Genomic DNA, 21,193 nt, shown 5'->3' on the forward strand with positions numbered 1-21,193 from the left:
TGCCAGACAAGTGCCAGGCAATGACCATCTACAACAAGAGAGAGAGTCTAACCACCTCCCCTTGACATTCAATGGCATTACCATTACCATCAAAATCCTGGGGGGGTCACCATTGACCAGAAACTTAACTGGACCAGCCAAATAAATACTGTGGCTACAAGAGCAGGTCAGAGGCTGGGTATTCTGCGGCAAGTGACTCACCTCCTGACTCTTCAAAGCCTTTCCACCATCAACAAGGCACAAGTCAGGAATGTGATGGAATACTCTCCACTTGCCTGGATGACTGCAGCTCCAACAACACTCAAGAAGCTCAACACCATCCAGGACAAAGCAGCCCGCTTGATTGGCACTCCATCCACCACCCTAAACATTCACTCCCTCCACCACCGGCGCACTGTGGCTGCAGTGTGTACCATCCACAGGATGCACTGCAGCAACTTGCCAAGGTTTCTTTGACAGCACCTCCCAAACCCGCGACCTCTACCACCTAGAAGTACAAGAGCAGCAGGCACATGGGAACACCACCACCTGCACATTCCCCTCCAAGTCACACACCATCGTGACTTGGAAATATATCGCCGTTCCTTCATCGTCGCTGGGTCAAAATCCTGTAACTCCCTTCTTACAGCACTGTGGGAGAACCTTCACCACATGGACTGCAGCGGTTCAAGAAGGCGGCTCACCACCACCTTCTCAAGGGCAATAAGGGATGGGCAATAAATGCTGGCCTCGCCAGCGACGCCCACATCCCATGAACGAATAAAAAAAACAGTTCTATAGCCAATGGCACCAAGTTTCAGTTCAAGTGTTACCTGAACCTGCATGAGTGGAATCACTTTGCAGTTTATTTAAAATCAGCCATTATGTTTAACCTCGTTACCATTGCATTTGTGCAATTAACAGAGCACTTGAGAAGAAAATTTCAAAATTTAATTTTTTTTCTGTGCGAATGTTTTCACGAAGAGGGCACTTACTACAGCATCATGCTCCCAAAGCTGATTGCCTTTTAGATGATGACACTTCAGCATCATGATAGGGCCATTAAGTTTGGATACATCTAGGCACAAGTCATCAGTTCTAACTTCCTTGTTTGAGGTGTAGGAAAACACCTAGAGAATGAAAAAACATAACAGATTAAGTCTGTAAAAATTAATAAGGATTCAAGTTCATCAAATAGGTAAAGAGGAGGTACTTAAAAGATTGGCAATACTCAAAGTAGAAAAGTCACCCAGTCCCAATGGGATGTATCCTAGGTTACTGAGGGAAGTAAGGGTGGAAATTGTGGAGGCTCTGGCCACAATCTTCCTTAGATATGGGGACAGTGCCAGAGGATTGCAAATGTTGCACCCCTGTTCAAAAATGTGAAAAGGGGTAACTTGGACTTGGGTACAGAGGATATAATTTCAAAGTCTGCAGATGACACGAAACTCGAAAATGTAGTCAACAATGTGGAGGATAATAACAGACTTCAGGAGGACATAGACAGACTGGTGAAATGGGCAGGCACATGGCAGATGAAATTTAACTCAGAAGTGTGAAGTGATACATTTTGGTAGGAAGAATGAGGCGAGGCAATATAAACTAAATGGTACAATTTAAAGGGAGTGCAGGAACTGAGAGACCTGGGGGTATATGTGCATAAATCTTTGAAGGTGGCAGGACAAGCTGAGAAGGCCGTTAAAAAAGCATAAGGGATCGTAGGCTTTATTAATAGAGGCACAGAGTACAAAAGCAAGGAAGTTACGCTAAACCTTTGGAACACACTGGTTAGGCCTCAGCTGGAGTATTGTGTTCAATTCTGGGCACCACACTTTTGGAAGGATGTCAAGGCCTTAGGGAGGGTGGAGAAGAGATTTACTAAAATGGTACCAGGGATGAGGGACTTCAGTATGTGGAGAGACTGGAGAAGCTGAAGTTGTTCTCCTTAGAACAGAAAAGGTGAAGGGGAGATTTGTTAGAAGTGTTCAAAATCATGAACGGTTTTGATAGAGTAAATTAGGAGAAACTGTTTCCAGTGGCAGAGGGTCGGTAACCAGGGGGCACAGATTTAAGGTGATTGGCAAAAGAGCCAGAGGTGACATGAGGAAACATTTTTTTTATGCAGCGAATTGTAATGACCTGGAATGCACTGCTTGAAAGGCTGGTGGAAGCAGATTCATTACTAACTTTCAAAAGGGAAATAGATAAATACTTGAAGGGAAAAAATTTACAGGGCTATGGGACTAATTAGATAGATCTTTCAAAGAGACAGCACAGGCACAATGGGCTGAATGGCCTCCTCCTGTGTTGTACTATACTATGATTATTTGTACAGAAAAAGACATTTTAATGTTACGTTAAAATAAAATTTAGCTTCATATATTTTAACCTTGATTTTAATTGCAAAGAATGATCTATTTTTTGGGAGAGCAGAGTGTATGATTAAGCAAGAGCCATAGCTGAATAGATAATCAAATCACAAGCCTGGATCATACAGCTTTAATGAGCTCCAAGCCTCAATTCTCCTAAGCAAATCATATACCATAGCTGTTGGTGGGTTCCATAGCCTTTAACACTAGAGCCTTATTCTAGATAAATTTTTCTGCAACATTTTTTGATTGGCAATTCATTTTAATAGGTTTACAGAATGTGCCACTCTTGTTCTACAAATTATTATTACCAGCTAATCAGGTTTTAGTATTTTAGTTTATGTGCTTTTCAGGCCTGTAACCACCATATACTCCTTTGTTAGCTTGGAAGCCAACACAGCTACCATCATTAATAGAGCTCAGTATTCGATCAAAAGGAAATGCTAAAATGTAACCCTAGGAAAAGCACTGTTTTTGCCCCAAAGAAAAATGGTAAAAGCTGAACATTGCCTCTAAATTCATGCGACCATCAGCAATAGAAACATAAACCTACAAATATGACCTCTATCCACTATACCACCTGCCAGAGTGCTTCAGAAAGTATTTGCTTTTTCAATGTCAAACAGAGCTGGGCAGTGCAGCTAGTTAAGTACCTGCTTCCTAATAAAATAGTCACAAATTGAAGTTCAAAGGCTTACAATTATCCAAGTCATTCTGACCGTTGAAAATTAGTCTAACCTGTTTGCTACTGAACCATCAGATGGAGCTCCCTGCCCTGGCAGGACACCCAGGTCAAGGACAGAAAATAGGATTAGTTAATATTGCTGTGTGTGGATTGCATGGCGACATATCATAGAACACAACTAATGTTAACTGTGGAGATGTTCACGGCTCAATACACCCCATACTGAAGCACTGACATCTCCTGATGGGAAACAGAGAAAAACAGAGGTAAACAAAGAGAGCAGCTCACCTGATTGCCTCCCATGCCATGACAGTTAAATATTCCCACTTTCTCATTTTCCTTTCTTGCCATATTATCCAGACATTGATTGGTCTCTACATTTCTGATCTAAAAGACAAGGTAAAGAATTAGATTGCAATTAACCAGTTCAGATACTTTTGAAAATGTACACTCCCCTAGTGGCTCCACTTGGTAAGCCAGTTAGCAGTTGATCCATACCAATCAGGAAGGTCCCAGGCTTGATTCTTGCTCTGTTCTAAGTTAATTGATCTCAGCCAGGGTGATAGTAGGGGTCCTGCAATTGGCCTCAGTGCCATGGGCTGGGAAGTGCCAAACTGCTAGGGTTTCTGCTGCTGATTACTATCCAATGACCTCTGCTGGAAGCATATGAGTGAGGAAAGGATCAAGCTCAGCTGTAACGCCTCCTATGATCAAATAGCTTGTCAAAACTCATTATCTCGGCTCAAACAGGATAAATATCAATTTGGAAAAAGGTACCAGAAGGTGTCCATGAAACTGTACCAAGCAAGGAATCAATGCCTTCAGGAATGGAGGGAAAAAATGGCAGAAAAAGGAGAAAAAAAAACTATGCATGTGCCTTTATTGAAGTGATAAAATGATTGCTATAACAATTTTTGCCGTTTAAAGAGTTGGTGCTATTTTCATTCTTCAGTTTAAAATCTGTGGACAATTTTCTACCACTGTTCTAAATAATGCTTCTCATGTAACAAACCTTTGACTCTTTTGAATGTTGCAAATACACAGCAGGGCCATCAGAAAATGTAAAGACAAAGGATAGGTGAATGAAGTTCTGATGAACAATCCAAAATGTTAGCCTGTCTTTATTTTTAAACATACGCTGACAAATGCTGTGTATGTCCAGCATTTTCTGTTCTTATGTCAGATTTCCAGCATTTGCAGTCTTTTTTTTCTTACTACACTCTTTTACAGCCTTTAACTGCTGCTGGTGTTCGGTCATAGTTCAAATGGATATAGTAAGAAAATTTCACACATGCACACCCATTATGCTTTAATGAAATTCTAGTGACAATGCAGTTGTAACATAAATCTACTCACTTAAACTGATAGCAATACATAAAAACTTTTGGATTGGTGGGATGAAGATAGTAGTGTACAAAGGGATCTGTACTGGAACCTCTTATTTTCTATCTGTATAATTGATTTGGATATAGGCACAAGTTGAGTGATATTAAAGTTTGCTAGTGATACCAAATTAGAGGTCATGTAAGGAAGAATGCAAGAGATTGCAGAGGGCATAGACGGATTAGCAGAGTGTGCAGATAGGTGGAAGATGCAGAGAAATATGAAGTAGTACATGTTGGAAAAAAAGCAGTGAAAAGAAATATACCCTTGACAGTGAGACTTTTAATACAGTGAAGAAACGGCAAGGAAGTGATATTGAATTTGTGAGAGACACTGGTTAGGCCATACTTGTAGTATAGCATGAAGCTCTGGGCACTCCATAACAGGAAGGGTACTGGAGCTATCCACATCCTGAATAATACAGGAATGAGAGGTAGCAGTTATGAAAAAGGCTTGAAAAATTGGGGGGTTTTGTCACTGGAACAGAAAATATTAAAGGGGATCTAATAGAGGTTTCATATTACGAAAAGTTTTGAAATGGTAAATAGTGAGAACTCTTCCACCGGTTAATTAAATCAGCAACAGAGTGCATAAACCGAGGATTATCACTAGAAGAATAAAATGGGAAGTTAGAATAATTTTATTCAACACAGAGTTATTAGAAAATGAAATGCTTCATTAAGCATGGCTATTGTAGAAGACTTAATAACATTACTTAAAAGGGAATTAGAAAAGTATTTGAAAAAGAAGAATATGAAACAATATGGGCAGGGAAATTGGATTAGAGTGAGGGCAGCTCCAGATGAGGAGCTAACATCACAGGCATGATGGACCTCCTTCTGTGCTCTAAATTTTATGATATCACTGATATTGGTTTTCAACCAATAGAATAGAATTATATTATTCTGTGTGCACCTATAGAATATCAAGAATTTCAGTTCCTAGCAGTGCTTTGGCTGCCATGTTCAAAGCAGACTGGTCCTGAAACACAAGTCAGCTTTCATGCTTCTTCAAAGGTACTTGGCATCCATTTTTATGTCAATCAAAGCAAGTGTTTCTTTCAAAACTCTCACTGTAAAGGGCCACACATAAAGAATGGCCACTTGGGTGAAATATTGGATAGTTGATAGCACCTGTGAAATTGTACTCTGGTATGAGTTAACAGCTTCAGGAGGAGAAGGGAGAAAATCTGGAAAAACAGAATTGCACAGAACCCACCATTTGTCAGCTTACCACCCTATTCTATTTATATCTAACTGATAAAGCTTTAACTATAAATAACAACTTACATTTATAGGATGCCTTTAACTTAGAAAAAGTTCTATGACGCTTCACAGAAATGTAATCTGACAAAAAATGTACTCAGACAAAAATGGAAACATTAGCAGGGGTGATCAAAAGCTTGGTCAAAGAAGTGGGTTTTAAGGGGAGGGAGGTGGAAGAGTTGAGAGGGGGAATTCCAGAGCATGATGTCTGGTGGCTGAAGGCCTGGCCACCAATGGTGGGGCAAAGAGGGGAGGGGGTGATGCACGGGAGGCAGAATCACAGGAAAGCAGAGTTCTGAGGAGGTTTTGGGGTTGGAGAAGATTACAGGGATAGGGAGGGGCAAGGCCATGAAGGGATTTAAACATGAAGATAAAAATTTTAAATTGGAGGAGTTGGGGGACCTAGAGCCAATATAGGTCAGGAAAAACAGGAATGCTGGGAGAGCAAAACTTGTTGCGAGATAGGATACGGGTGGTGGATGGGAAGTCTGCCAGGAGAGCATTGGAATATCGAGTCTGTAGGTAACAAAGGCTTGGATGATAGTTTCAGCAGCAGATGAGCTAAGGCAGGGGCAGAGGCGGGTGATGTTACGAAGGTGAATGTAGGTGGTCTTTGTGATGGAGAGGTGTTGACTAAGACACTGAGGTAACAAACAGTTGAGTTACCTGAGGTAGTGGCCGGGTTGGAGGACGGAATCAGTGACAAGGGTATGGAGAGTTTGTCTCGGGGACTGAAGACGGTGGCTTCAGTCTTCCCAATGTTTAACTGGAGGACTCTGTGGTTCATCCAAGATTGGACAATTCAAAAGATCTTTCTCTTGTAAATGCAAAATTACAAGTTTTCTCATCTAATAACAATTGCCATTAGTTAGCCACTACTCATAAATGCACCTAGTTATAATTCCAGTCTTCTGATAATGGCAAAGTTCATTCTTTGGCATTTTACGCAGTACACTGGAACATACCCGTCACATTTGAGAATGGCACTAACCTTTATTTCTATTTGCATTGCTAACTTCTGTTTTTGTTTGATCAATAGAATTCCCAATTATGTAGTATTACATGAATCAAATGAAAATGAGATAAATTGAACAAGAATTTCACACAAACTGATAAAACATGCACCAGTGATCAAAAGGCAAAAGCAGCACTCACGAGAACTTCACAATAATCTGAACTCAGTATTTTACTGAAAGTTTGTATAATGACAACTGGTCAGTGGATTGAAAATTGTGATAGCCCTGGCTCCAGACTAGATACGTTGAAATATTTATCTTTCAGAAAATTGCAACCATTTTCAGAATTAAGCTATAACTCGTACCTCTCCCAAAGAGAAATAATGCCGTGGAATGTGGGAATCAGGATAAACATTTTCCAGGAACCAAGAGAACGGTTTACATGACAGCTTTTGTCTTAATGTTTTGCGTGCTGTTATGTCTCCATAATCAACCTTTGTAACACCTGTTGAATTAGAATGAAAGCACAGTAAATCATGAAACAAACAAAATATTTGTGTTAATGGTACAGGTGAAGATACTTACTCCAGTATGTTAACTCACCTCTTTTATCCACAGATGCTGACTGACCTGCTGAGTTTCTCCAGCAGTTTTGCTTTTGCTTCAGGTTTCCAGCAACTGCAATTTTTTGCTATTTATTAATATTGAAACAACGTTGTGTTTCAATTATGTTTTCAAATACCCACACAAACTGCAGAGGCTTATGCAAGAATTCATATGATTACTATACAAGGGTAACATTTCCTGCAGCATTTAGAAGGTTTATAGCACTGCTACAAATTTTACAAAGATATTAACTGCGCCCACCATCTGTTTGTCTGCAACAGCAACCTACAAATCTGAAGAGTGTACCAGCATTCCATTAGCCTTATTGATCGTTTTCTGCACCTGTTCATGACACTTCAATGATCTATGCACCTGAACCCCTAAGTCCCTTTGGACATCCACTGTTTTTAACTTTTTACCATTTAGAAAGTACCCTGTTCTATCCTTTTTTGATCCAAAGTGGATGGCCTCACATTTGTCTACATTGAATTCCATTTGCCTACATTGAATTCCATTTGCCTACATTGAATTCCATTTGCCACAGTTTTGCCCATTCACCTAATCTATCAATATCGCTTTGTAATTTTATGTTTTCATCTACACTGCTTACAATGCCACCAATCTTTGTGTCATCGGCAAACTTAGATATGAGACTTTCTATGCCTTCATCTAAGTCGTTAATAAATATTGTGAATAATTGAGGCCCCAAGACAGATCCCTGCGGGACTCCACTAGTCACATCCTGCCAATGTGAGTACCTACCCATCATCCCTACTCTCTGTCACCTTTCGCTCAGCCAACTTCCTAACCAAGTCCGTACTTTTCCCGCGATTCCATGGGCTTCTATCTTAGCTAACAGTCTCTTATGTGGGACCTTATCAAATGCCTTCTGGAAGTCCATATAAATAACATCCATTGACATTCCCCTGTCCACTACTTTAGTCACCTCTTCAAAAAAAATTCAATCAGGTTTGTCAGGCACGACCTACCTTTCACAAATCCGTGCTGGCTCTCTCTGATTGAACACCTCGAGAATTTTCAGTTAGTCACCCTATCCTTAATTATAGACTCCAGCATTTTCCCCACAACAGATGTTAGGCTAACTGGTCTATAATTCCCTGGTTTCCTTTTTAGGATCTGGAATGCATTGCCCAAGGGGGTGGTAGAGGCAGATTCAATCATGGCTTTCAAAAGGGAACTGGATAAGTACTTGAAAGGAAAAAACTTGCAGGGCTACAGGGATAGGGCGGGTGAGTGGGACTAGCTGGATTGCTCTTGCATAGAGCCGGCGTGGACTTGATGGGCTGAATGGCCTCCTTCCGTGCTGTAACCTATGATTTCTAAATCTGACACTTGTTACAGCTGATCTGAGAGTACTAAGCACCAGCTGTAATATATCATAGGAGCGTGGTCTTTTGCAATATAACTTTGCCGATTAGGAACTGCAGCCGAAAAAGTTCGTCTCATGCCGATAGTGATACACTGAAGGCAACTAAAATTTTGAACAAAAACAAGTCGTCCAATTTTGCCTTTTTATGTTACTGACTGAGAAGTGTAAAAAAAAAAGATAGTTTGCAGCTCATTCAAAATCGAAAGTGTTCCTTATCGTTGATATATGGTTTCACATTCTGGAGCCAACGAGCTAGCATTCAAGTAGAGAATATATAGAGACACGTGATCCAATATGCCTACAGTTGAGTATCCTCTTTTTGAAAATAATCTGCTCTTAGGTCACTACCTTGTGCTCTGTAACTAGCCTCTAGATTTTACTTCCATTCCATTTGGGGAAATACATGATCATTGCTTTCCTCTGTTCAGGGTGCAGTCTGACATTGGGAACTTACTATGTAGGAAATTATTGGCACATATCTGCATTCTAATAATGTGCTGCAATGCGGGGACACCTGAAACTGTGTGCTTAACAAGTGGCAACAATTTTGGTTAAAATTTGGTGACGTCTTGTAAAGTTAAAGCAACATTATTTCTTACAGATGGGGACATATTGTTGGAACACTAATGTTCAATGTCACAGAATGGAAGGGTATGGGTTCGACCTTCCATTGGGCTCAGTTCTTCATTTGAACTGAGGGTTGCTAACTTGAGGCAATATTGTCTCCCAGAAAGGGACAGGAGGAAGGCAAATTAATACACAGCAATCCAGCCTCATGATAACTGACACCTCAAAGGAGCAACTGAGGTGTGGAAGTAGGCCACACACCTACCTTCTCAGCAGAAAAGAGAAGTCTAGGTGGACTGAAGGACAGAGATAAGTTACATTAGAAATAAAATGACCAATTTAATAAATCACTTTCAGGGGTCAGTCTGAATGCAGCAGTGCCAAAAGCATCAAAACCCGAGAGAATCTCTTGGCCCTGCATGGCTGACCCTCCCAAGTTATATAAAGTACCTGAGTACAAGAAACCCTTAAAAAGGGAACCAAACAATACTGGAATAAGTTTTATAGTGCCACGAGGATCAACAGAGTTGGTTTTTTTTCTTTAAATATCTTTAAGCAATTTAATTTTATTTGTGATATATGCTCAGCAAAATCATAGAATCATAGGATGATACAGCACAGAAGGAGGCCATTCCGCTCATGAGCCCTTTATAATATTAACACATAAGCAATACAAGTCATGCTCATCATTCCGCTCATCATACTTGATATATTCTCTATCGACAATATTCTCTATCGATTTAAAAACAAGTACAAATGTGGGAAAATTATTTGGATTTAATTTCTAATATTTATTTGATGGTACTTACCAGGTGATATAATATAAAAAAAATTTTTGAAATCGTCCATCCAGACCTCTGCGAGCCGTCTGTTATTCTTGTTTATTATCTGTCCAGTGCCTCCAGGGAAAGTGTAAGGAGTAGCCTTACGGAATACATGGCCGACATGCGAGCAAGTAACTATTTCCAAAGTCCCACCACACTGCCAGATCTAGAAGAAAGAAAGAACTTGCATTTATATAAGCGCCTTTCATGACTTTGGGATGTCCCAAAGCACTTTACTGCCAATGAAGTACTTTTTGATGTATAGTTACTGTTGTAATGTAGACCTGCACAAGATATTAAAATCGTATCAAAAAGATGCACATGCTATTAGACCTCTACACGTTCAATTAACACTTTTTAATTATAATGTAACCAGCACAAAGCTGGTGATAACACACCACCTTTGCATACCAGGATATTTTTGCACATTAAGAGCCCAAGCAGAGTTACTTGTGGATTCATTATTCAAAAATGCTACTTACTGGCTGCCAACAGGGTTTCACTGACAAAGTGCAGCAACATGTTTACTGTTCTATAAGAAGCTGAACAGCCAACAGGATGAGGTTTAGATCTCTCATGCAAGTTCAAGATCGAAAGTTAACAATTATGTTAAGTTAACAACTTAATGCTTAGAACGGCTAGCCATCAATCATGTTAGCCAGACAATATTCTTATTTATCAACTGGGGTAAGAAAGAATGAACTTGCATTTATATAGCATCTTTTATGACCTCCGGACATCCCAAAGTGCTTTACAGCTTCTGAGGGTAGTCGCTGTTTTAGTGTTAGGTGATGCGGCAGCCAACTTGTGCACAAACAATAATTAGATAAATGACTAGATTATCTTTTAGGTATTGGTTGAGGAATAAATGTTGGCCAGGACACTGGGAGAACTTCCCTGCTCTTCTTTGAATAATGCCATGGGACCTATTATGTACACCTGAGAGGGCAGATGGACCTTCGATTTAACGTCTCATCTGAAACCCGGCACCTCTGTCAGCACAGCACTTCCTCAGTGTTGCTCTGTAGTGTCAGCCTAGATTACGTGCTCATGTTTCTGGAATGGAGCTTGAGCCCACAACCTCTGGACTCAGAGGTGATAGTGCTACTACAGAACCAAGGCTGACACCTAAGGATTAATATCACTCTGAAAAAACTTACTGATCTTCACGCAACCAAAAACAAATCATGAGAAATAAAGCTAATTAGCCCTTTATAATATTAACACATAAGCAATACAAGTCTGTGAAACACCAATATAAATCTTACATCTACCGGTACTGAATAAGATTAATCTGCTCCAAAAAATGATTGAATACTTACTCTGAAAGATATTTCTAGGTTTTCTCCTCCCCATATATCCATGCCTGCATCATATGTTCCTATTAATTCAAAGTAATCTCTGTCTATTGAGAACAGTCCTCCTGCCATCGTGGGAGTTCTAAAAACAAAATGCAATTGATTAAAAAAAATATATATAGCCAAGACATGTTAAAGTTGCAATTGATAATGGGCCAGAATTTGTTGATAAAATAATGGCTTGTGTACGATGTGCAAATCGATCAGCAACTTGTGGCAAGGGAGAGGTAACCCATGAATTGCAAATCGCCACAAGTTGCTGGACGATTTGCGACGTTCTGCCGTTAGACTCGCGAAAAGGGCATCATGCACTTAACCTCCATAAGTTTCATGAAGTTACTGCATTTGCACTTTAATTGCCCATTAAACTCACCACAGAAAGTTAAGTCTAGTAATTAACATTATAATTGTTAATGCAATGCCAATCAACCTCTTTGATCCAGAAAGTGAACAATTAAAAGTGTGGAGTCTCATTCCTTCAGGTAATGAATTGTTGGAGATTTTAAAAATGTCAAATTTTAATTTTTTTTTCTTACTTTTCCTTTCAATCTCTTTTTTCTCTCTTTAATCCGATCTTTCTTTCCCTCTTTTTTTCTTTTTCTGTACCAGACTTGACATTGAATTCACCCACTCTAATTCACCCTCCTTTTCAGTCCTTTCTCAGTTTTTTTTCTCAATCCTTAAATCTCACTGGATAAGGCGATAACCCTGTTGATCCCATCGTTCACCAAGATCCCAGATGCCTCATTGCCCTCGCCGCACTGTTACCAGCTCGCACTTCCAGCCACATACAGGGCAAATAAAAATTGAGCTGAAGGATGCAGGTAAAAGTCTAACAGTGCACGTTTTGGGCCAATGTTTTTGTTGAAAATAATGCAATTCACCAAAATCATTTGCACGTTTTGATATATTAAAATGCCAAGTTTGTTGAAGTAAATTTAAAGTAATTGCTATTTTTGGGTGGCCAACAACCTCTTTTTCTGCCGAGCAATCTCTTTTAAACAATTCATATCCTACCAGATATGTATCCCATTGATTAGAATCATTCCACTATGACTCTATGAAACTAATGATGTCCAATATTTCATGCCCTGCAAGACCTTCCAGGTCACACATCTTATTTGTCAAACTTCTTGCAAGCTTAGCTCCATTGCTTTTTACCTTTCCCATTTACTTTATTGACATTTTTACATTGATTTTCTCCCTCCATTGGAATTAGTCTCATTAAAGTTTGATTTATGTTTTCACTGTTACACCTCAAGGTTTACTGCAATCTGTAAGGGAGCTCTCTTACACCGAACACAACCAACCCCACTTCTGTAATTTTAGTTGGTGCAGCCATATACCCATGGAAGAACGCAAGTTTAGAAAAGATTCTGTCACTGCACTGATGGTTCAGCAAATTTAATCAGTGAGCAGCTGAGCCATACAAGTTAGGAAGGTCCTTTATTAATCCCTCGTCTATGTTGAGCTGACTACCCTCAGCTGGGGGAGAAGAAAGGGTAAGAAAATGGCCATGCCTGTTTGCTATCCACTGACCCCTCCTCAAACTGCACGTGAGAATGTCAGGCAAGTGCAGAATCAGACCTGGCTGTGATGTCTCAGTAGTAGAATAGCCTCTCATCATTAACTGTCACTTCAGAATTAATTGGGAAAGATACTAGAGGGCACCCAGTGCCAAAAGAACTGTATCTAGGCAAGGAGCAACATCTTTCTTGAGTGGAGGAAGAGAGAATATTGGCGAGTGAAAGAAAACAAAAATGTGCTTCAAAATGTCTTTGTCTTTTTGAAATATTTTCTTGTTTGTTAACATTTTCAATTTTAATGTTTCATACAACTGTCAATGTTTCATACAACCTTAATTTGGATGTCCTAATGGAATGGAATAGTCCCCTTTAACTGACATACCCATTAAGTGAAACTGCAGATTTAAATATAATTATAACACTAGTACTTCCAATAACCTGGTGTCAACTATAGATACAGCCAACATATTGCTATGGGATGTTAAATCTGCATGCTTATAAAATTTAATTAAATTGTACTTTAGGCATATTACATGAACATTATTGTACCTGATTGGAATTTTAGAAGAGCTTAAAGCATCCCTTTCAAAAACGTTTTCAGTTCAACAGCTTGAATTCCTTCTAGGAAGTGAAGCTTCAAAAGAAGGCTTTTTTAAAAAAAATAAACTTTTTCCAAAGTAATTAAGACAGATTTTAACCTTGGTTCTTGTATCTGGATTGTCAGCATTTTAATAGTGTAAATTTGGCCTCAAATAAATTACTGTGCATGATTATTGCACATGGTAAACTGCTCATTTATTAGTTTCAGCTGTAATTATGAAACATGGCACATTTATTTAGACTGGTCTAATCTCCTCCCAACACTCTTTATCTGTACCGACAAACACAAATATACAGACACATCAGGCTTTTTAAATCATGTTTTAAATTTGAACGATTCAAAGCACAGCAAAAGAAACACTGCAGATTTTTTTTGAATTGCTGCACTGCCCCTTTGTTTTGATACAAAATCATGTTTTCTACACATCTGCACAAAAAGAACAAAACTGAATAGTCTTTTGAAAGTACTTCACTGCTTACATTGCCTACTTACCTAACTGGAATAGTTCGGTCTCCTTTCCTTCTGTCCATCTCTCGCTGAGGTACAGGATACCAGCGGAAGTTCAATTTCCAATTAAATCCACCATAGGTCATATCTGATCCTGCCATGTACTCAAATGTGTCATCGCTAATCACATCAATTATTGGGCACACCACAGTACTCCTGATGGAACAAAAGCAGCGTTAAGGAAGCATGAAATCATTAAATGGATCTATCTTAAAAAGTAACGAATATACTTCACAGAAGTGATATGGCAAAGATGTGAAATGGTATAATTAAGACATAAGTTCAAATTCTGCTTCCTTGGGAGAAACTTTATATTTAGGATCACTTGAGTTTTACTATTGAAATAAATCTGGCAAACAAGTGTGTTCCTGGTTTTGCCATCATGTTGTTATTAATGCATTCTTAACTGACAAGTTAAGAATTGTAGAGGAGCAGAGAGATTTAGGGGTCCAAGTACAGAAATCATTGAAAACTACTGGACAGGTACAACAAGTAATTAAAAAGGCTAAGGGAATGTTGGCCTTTATCACGAGGGGGCTGGAATACAAAGAAGTGGAAGTTATGTTACAGTTATATAAAGCTCTGGTTAGACTCCATTTAGAGTACTGCGTTCAGTTCCGGGCACCACACCTCAGGAAGGATATATTGGCCTTCCTAAATGTTGCTTAGAAATTGGGCCATAAGAGATGAATGAGAAAAAACTGGTAAAATGTTATGGTCTTGGCCATAGTACAGAGGGCACCCCTGGCATGAACACAACGGAACATACATTCCTTACGATACAGGGAAGAGGTAAAAGTCACCAAAACCTTCTGGGCAAAATAGAACTCCATTACTACCTTGTGTAGGAACTGATGGCAAGGACAGGGAACTGTCCTTTCCTTGTACCGAGTGAGACAAGGAATCCTTTGACTTTTACCATTTTTCTAGACAAGATCAGAGGTAGCAGTAAAGCTGCTTACCATGACAGTGAGGGATACTGTGGCTATTAGAATGAAGTGATGGTGCATTAACTTGTGTGCCAAATAGACTAAGGTTTCATGGTGGGACAAGAGGTTTGATAATCAAGGCAACAAAGCAGTGTAGTGATTTGGGTAAAGATGAGCAGAGTGTGGCAGGAAAAGAGAGAGTGTTTACCAATAATAGTGCATCAGCAAATAAGGTCAAAGCAGGAAAAAAAATGGTAAAAAGTCAAAACCAAAGGCTCTTTATCTGAATGCATAGAGCATTTGAAACAAGATAGACAAATTATTTGCAAAAATAGAGATGACTGGGTTTGATCTAATAGCCATTACAGAGACATAGGGCTCGAATTTAGCAGGCCTGCGGGTTCCCAGCGGGTGGTCCTCCGGGAGCGTGGAAAACGCGGACGGCTAATCGTGTGCGTCCCCCACGCGATCGCGGGATAATTGACCTGATTAAGCCCTGCTTCCGGGTTCTCCGCTCCCCAGCGCATGCGCAGTACCGTCGACGCGATGTAGGAGCTCCACTTAAAGGGGCAGTCTCCCAAAGCCCCTCCTGCTGCAATCAAGAGGTTTGAGACGATGGCTCAGCAAAGGGGAAAGGCTGCGCCCTGTTTTTCAGACCTGGCACTGCAGCTGATGCTGGAGGGCGTGAGGAGGAGGAGGGAAACGCTCTTCCCAGAAGATGGACGCAAGTTCCCTGCCGCCGCCACCAGGAAGGCATGGGCAGAGGTGGCGGCGGAGGTGAGCAGCAGGGGCAACACCCCAAGGACTTGGGAGCAGTGCCGCAAGTGCTTCAATGACCTGACTAGGTCTGGCAAGGTGAGTACACCAACGCACCCTCCCACATCCCGTCCCCACCATCACGCCAAACAGATCACAACCCCTCCTGCACAGCCACCACTGCGCTCCATCAGCAATCCTCACAGCCACTCATTCACCATCCTCGCCGTGCACGCAAGTACCCACCGTCCCTGACCCCACCCGAACACTACCACACACCCCAATCCCCATGCAATGGGATGGGCACGTGGCCCACGCATCCTCCCATCCATCCGCGCCATGCTCAACCCAACCACACCGATGCTCGATGCGTCTCACGATGCAATACGCACCCACTCACACATCTGTGTTTTGCCTTCACAGGAGAAGAGAAGCAAGAACGATCGGGAAAGGGCACGCACCGGAGGTGGGCCGCCGCAAGTGGTGGAGCTCACCGACGCCGAGGTGGAGGCGCTCGACCTCGCCCGCACACGACATTGCCTGTCGGTGGCTGATGGAGAGTGTGTCGCTGCCGAAACGGCCGGTAAGGGAAAGCTGACACTCAACACCCATGATCGCGAGTTACCGTATCATCACCTGCCATCAGGCGCACTGTCAAGTTGGTCCACATGCCTCAAAGTGCCCTCTGTTCTCTTGCAGGTCCGTCTGTGTGTGAAGCGATCGTGGAGGGCGATTCCTCAGAGGACATGGCGGTCTCTGAGGGTGCATCGTCACATCAGAGCCAACCATCCACCAGCGCAGAGACACGCACCTCGGTGGGTCCCCCTCGCCAACTAGTTGGGGTAGCACTTGGTGAGTCACCGCCCACGAGTGAGCATGAGCAGACCCTGGTGGCAGGGGCAGCCGCGGAGGGTCCGCGACGGAGGGAGCACTCATCTCCAGGCTCTGCTCAGCCGGACCCAGATGCTGAACCCAGGGGGCCACCAGTGAAAAGGAGAGTCGTCGAGGGGCACCAGCTAATTGCTGAGGTACTGGGAGAGGTGCCGCGCGCATTGTCCACAATAGCGCAGGCGATGGAGGAGTCCAACTCCTGCATGCGGGCATTGGTGGCGCAGGCACAGGAGGGTACCGGCGACACAGTGTCGCGGGTAGGTGCGGGACTGTCTGCGGTGGAGGACAGGCTGGCCTCCCTCGAGCGTCACGCACAGCTCCAGATCGAGTCCTTGCAGGCCCTGACAACGTCTGTACGGATTCAGGGTGAGCAACATTCCGCCGCCATCAACAGGCTGACGGATACACTAGGGGTGGCCTTGCAAGGCCTCACACATGCCATCCAAACTGCCGTCCAGCAGGGTGGAAGGGGTGATGTGGGCCGAGGCCAAGAGAGGGATGATGGTGACCGGGGACATGGAAGCGGGGACGCTTCTCAAGGCGCCCCCACGTCCCACCCGTCGCCCACCTCTCAACCAGTACCCGCAATGGTGCCTCCTCTCCAGGTGGCCGAGTCTGCCCCTGCCCCGGTGCAGGAGGAGCAGTCTGTGGAGGTGCCGTCACGGGCACCGAAACCCAGGGGCTGTCCGCCAAAAGCATCTACCCGGTCAAGGCAAGAACACGAGCAACCTGCCATTACCTCTGCTGGAGCCACAGGGGTAGCACCACGTAGGGGTTCCCGGAAAATAATTGCAAAGGTGTTATAATCACAAAGGGAATACACCAGGGTGTTTATTAATTTGTACATTTTTTTTTATATAATGTCACATTGGAGATATTAAATACTCTATTCTCACCACTCCTGCCACCTCTCGTCCATTCTTCCGCGGCCTGTGCAATAGGTGCATTCCGTGGAGGCCATCATGACGGCGAACACCTGCTGCCACCCATTGGGCACACTGCTGTGGGTGCAGGATTACTGGCAACACTCTTCAGTGGAGGGGGCTGGTATGGCCGCTCGCATGTGCAGGTGAGGAGATGCGAGCGCCTCGCAGTGTCTGACTCTAGGAGAACCGTTGACGTATGAGTGCCTCCTTGGCCCGGCGACCATCCCGGTGAGTCGTGGTTCGGTGCATGGGTCGTCCACTATCCGCTGGCGCGTCCTCCTCCTCCTCCTCCTCCTCCGCCTCCTCCTCCTCCGCCTCCTCCTCCTCCGCCTCCTCCTCCTCCCTCAATGTGGGTGGCGGGTGTGGATGGGGCCTCCTCCAGCGGCACCCCTCTCTGTTGGGCCATGTTGTGCAGGGCACAGCAGACAACTATGATTCGTCCCACTCTGAATGGTGTGTATTGCAGCGCTCCCCCAGAACAATCAAGGCACCTGAAGCGCATCTTGAGAAGCCCTATGGTCTGCTCAATTGTAGACCTGGTAGCAGTGTGGCTGTCATTGTACCGACGCTCCGGCTCGGTGATGGGGTTCCTCAGAGGTGTCATGAGCCACGTGTGTAGGGGATACCCCTTGTCGCCGAGGAGCCAGCCGTTGCCGGCGTTGGGTGCCTGCAGGATGGGCGGGACGGCGGACTCCCTGAGGACGAAGGCATCGTGGCAGCTGCCGGGGTATCTGGCGCACACGTGTAGGAATCTCTGGCGGTGGTCACAGATGAGCTGGGCGTTCATGGAGTGATACCCCTTCCTGTTGATGAACAGCCCTGGCTCATGCGGAGGTGCCCGTATTGCGATGTGGGTGCAGTCGATTACACCCTGCACCCGTGGGAAGCCGGCCGTGGCATGGAATCCAACCGCCCTCTCCATCTGGCTGTGCTCGTCCATGGCGAAGTTGATGTAGTGCGAGGCCCTGCGGAACAACCCATCGGTGACCTGCCTTATGCACTTGTGTGCAGAGGACTGACAGACCCCAGTGATGTCCCCGGTGGCACCCTGGAAGGAACCGGATGCGAAGAAGTTGAGGGCAGTGGTGACTTTGACGGCGACAGGTAGGAAGATGCTGCTTGGTCCATCAGGGAGCAGCTCGTCGTTAAGGAGGCTGCAGATGTCGGCGACTACCTGGCGATTGACTCTGAGCCGACATATGCACTGCTCCTCGGAGAGGTCCATGAAGCTGAGCCTCGCTCTGTACACCCTGTGCGGAAGGTAGTGCCTCCTGCGACGCATCTCTCTCTGCGGTTGCCCTCCCTCCTGCTGTGCAGGTGGGTGTGCCACTGCACCGTGTTGGGGGGCCCCACGTCTCCGAGGCGGACGGCGTGGACTGCGAGGCTGCTGGGGCTGGTCATCCTGTTCGTCCTCCGACGATGTCAACGCACCACCCATCTGGCAGGTGTTGGTCTGAGGGGTTGTGCAGGGTAGGTGGGTGGTTCCTCGGACTGGGGCTGCGGTTTCGTGTCGGTCTGTCCTCTGGCTTGGCGGGGGGTGGTGGAGGGCAGGGGTTGCCCTATGTGACGCGGTGGCCTCCTGCGTGGGTGAGGGCTCTCCCCCGTGGAGCGCACCTTGGCACCTGCCACAGGCTGCTGGCTGCAACACGCCTGGTTGGAGAGGGACTGTTTCCCCCAGTGTGTGAAACTCACTGCCTTGAACCTAAAATCCCACACTTCCTCTTTTGACAGCTGCTTCAGCTCATTAACTGACCACAACGAGCAAGGTAAGTACTCTCAAGTGGAACCCCGCTGGCTTTAATTGCCTGCGGGATTCCCACCAGCGGGGCTTGCGCGCGCAGCCCCGCACGTCAGCGCGGGACCCGGAAGTGGCCGGGATCTCGTCGCGATCCGGTCACGTGACCGGATATCGGGATTTTCGGGGCCGCCCCGCTGGGAACCCGCCGGAAACACGATCCCAAAATCGAGCCCATAGGGCTCAATTTTGAAATGGTGGCGATTAAAGTTGTTTCCAGGTTTTGCACCTGGCAGCCAGCCGGATTGACAAGCTGGCTGCAGATAGGAGCTGCAAAGCCGGCCGGGGAGGGTGGGGGTGGAAGGGGCAGAGAGTGAGCAAGGCATCATCCTGCATTGGTACAGAGAGTGGAGGGCGCGGAAGATCGGGGTCGGTGGGGGCAGCGCGGAGAGAAATAAAAACTCCACAGGAAAAGTGATCCATCTGTGGTTAACTAAAGAAGTTAAGGATAGTATTAGATTAAATGAAGAAGCCTATAATGTTGTCAATAAGAGTAGTAAACCTGAGGATTGGGAGAGTTTTGGAAACCAGCAAGGGACGACCAAAAAATTGATAAAAAGGGAAAGAAATAGAATCTAAAAGTAATCTAGCAAGAAATATAAAAACTGATTGTAAGAGCTTCTACAAGTATGTAAAAAGGAAGAGAGTAGCAAAAGTAAACATTGGTCCCTTTGAGGCTAAGGCAGGAGAAATTATAATGGAAAAAAATCAGGAAATGGCAGATGCCTTAAACAAATATTTTGTATCTGTCCTCACAGTAGAAGACACAAAAAGCGTAACAGAAATAGTGGGGAACCAAGGGGCTTATGAGAGTGAGGAACTTAAAATAATTAATATCAGTAGAGAAAAAGTTCTGGAGAAACTAATGGGACTAAAAGCCGACAAATCCCCTGGAGGCCTATATCCGAGGGTTCTAAAAGAGGTAGCTGCAGAGATAGTGGATGCATTGGTTATGATCTTCCAGAATTCCCTAGATTCTAGAACGGTCCCAGCAGATTGGAAGGTAACAAATGTGACCTCGCTATTCAAGAAAGGAGGGAAGCAAGAAAACAGGGAACTACAGGCCAGTTAGCTAGATATCAGTCGTTGGGAAAATACTGGAATCCATTAATAAGGAAGTGGTAACAGGACAGTTAGAAAAGCATAATATGATTAGGCAGAGTCAACTTTGTTTTATGAAAGGGAAATCATGTTTGACAAATTTATTAAGAGTTTTTTGAGGATGTAACTAGCAGGGTAGATAAAGGGGAACCAGTGGATGTAGTATATTTGGATTTTCAAAAGGCAATCGATAAGGTTGTTACACAAGATAAGGGCTCACGGGGTTGGGGGTAATACATTAGCATGGATAGAATATTGGTTAACAGACAGAAGAGAGAGTAGGGATAAATGGGTCATTTTCAGGCTGTAACTAGTGGGGTGCCGCAAGAATCGTGCTTGGGCCTCAGCTAATTACAATCTATATTAATGACTTGGATGAAGGGACAGAGTGTAATATATCCAAGTTTGCTAACGATACAAAGCTAGGTGGGAAAGTAAACTGTGAGGAGGACACAGGGATATAGACAGGTTAAGTGAGTGGGCAAGAAGGTGGCAGATGGAGGATAATGTAGGGAAATGTGAAGTTATTCACTTTAGTAGGAAGAATAGAAAAACAGAATAGTTTTTAAAATGGTGAGAAACTAGTAAATGTTGGTGTTCAGAGAGATTTGGGTGTCCTCGTACAAGAAACACAAAAAATTAGCATGCAGGTACAGCAAGCAATTAGGAAAGCAAATCGCATGAGAGGCGATCTTATTGAAACATATAAGATTGTGAAGGGGCTTGATCGGGTGGATGCGGTAAGGATGTTCCCAAGGATGGGTGAAACTAGAACTAGG

At 43.8% G+C, this 21,193-nt stretch overlaps 1 protein-coding gene across 3 annotated transcripts in view; it reads right to left on the bottom strand.

Moving 5' to 3' along the window:
• galnt1 (UDP-N-acetyl-alpha-D-galactosamine:polypeptide N-acetylgalactosaminyltransferase 1) overlaps nucleotides 1-21,193 on the bottom strand; it is a 169,013-nt gene that overhangs the window by 19,730 nt on the left and 128,090 nt on the right. For all 3 annotated transcript variants that reach the window (XM_068005066.1, XM_068005057.1, XM_068005076.1), the window contains 6 exons: nucleotides 14,002-14,172; nucleotides 11,347-11,464; nucleotides 10,010-10,190; nucleotides 7,003-7,142; nucleotides 3,322-3,420; nucleotides 975-1,109 (listed from right to left, as the gene is read on the bottom strand). In XM_068005066.1, the coding sequence (XP_067861167.1) occupies nucleotides 975-1,109; nucleotides 3,322-3,420; nucleotides 7,003-7,142; nucleotides 10,010-10,190; nucleotides 11,347-11,464; nucleotides 14,002-14,172 (844 nt within the window). The remainder of the gene's footprint in view (nucleotides 1-974; nucleotides 1,110-3,321; nucleotides 3,421-7,002; nucleotides 7,143-10,009; nucleotides 10,191-11,346; nucleotides 11,465-14,001; nucleotides 14,173-21,193) is intronic.

Source organism: Heptranchias perlo, chromosome 2, assembly GCF_035084215.1.
Source record: "Heptranchias perlo isolate sHepPer1 chromosome 2, sHepPer1.hap1, whole genome shotgun sequence".
Taxonomy (NCBI): Eukaryota; Metazoa; Chordata; class Chondrichthyes; order Hexanchiformes; family Hexanchidae; genus Heptranchias; species Heptranchias perlo.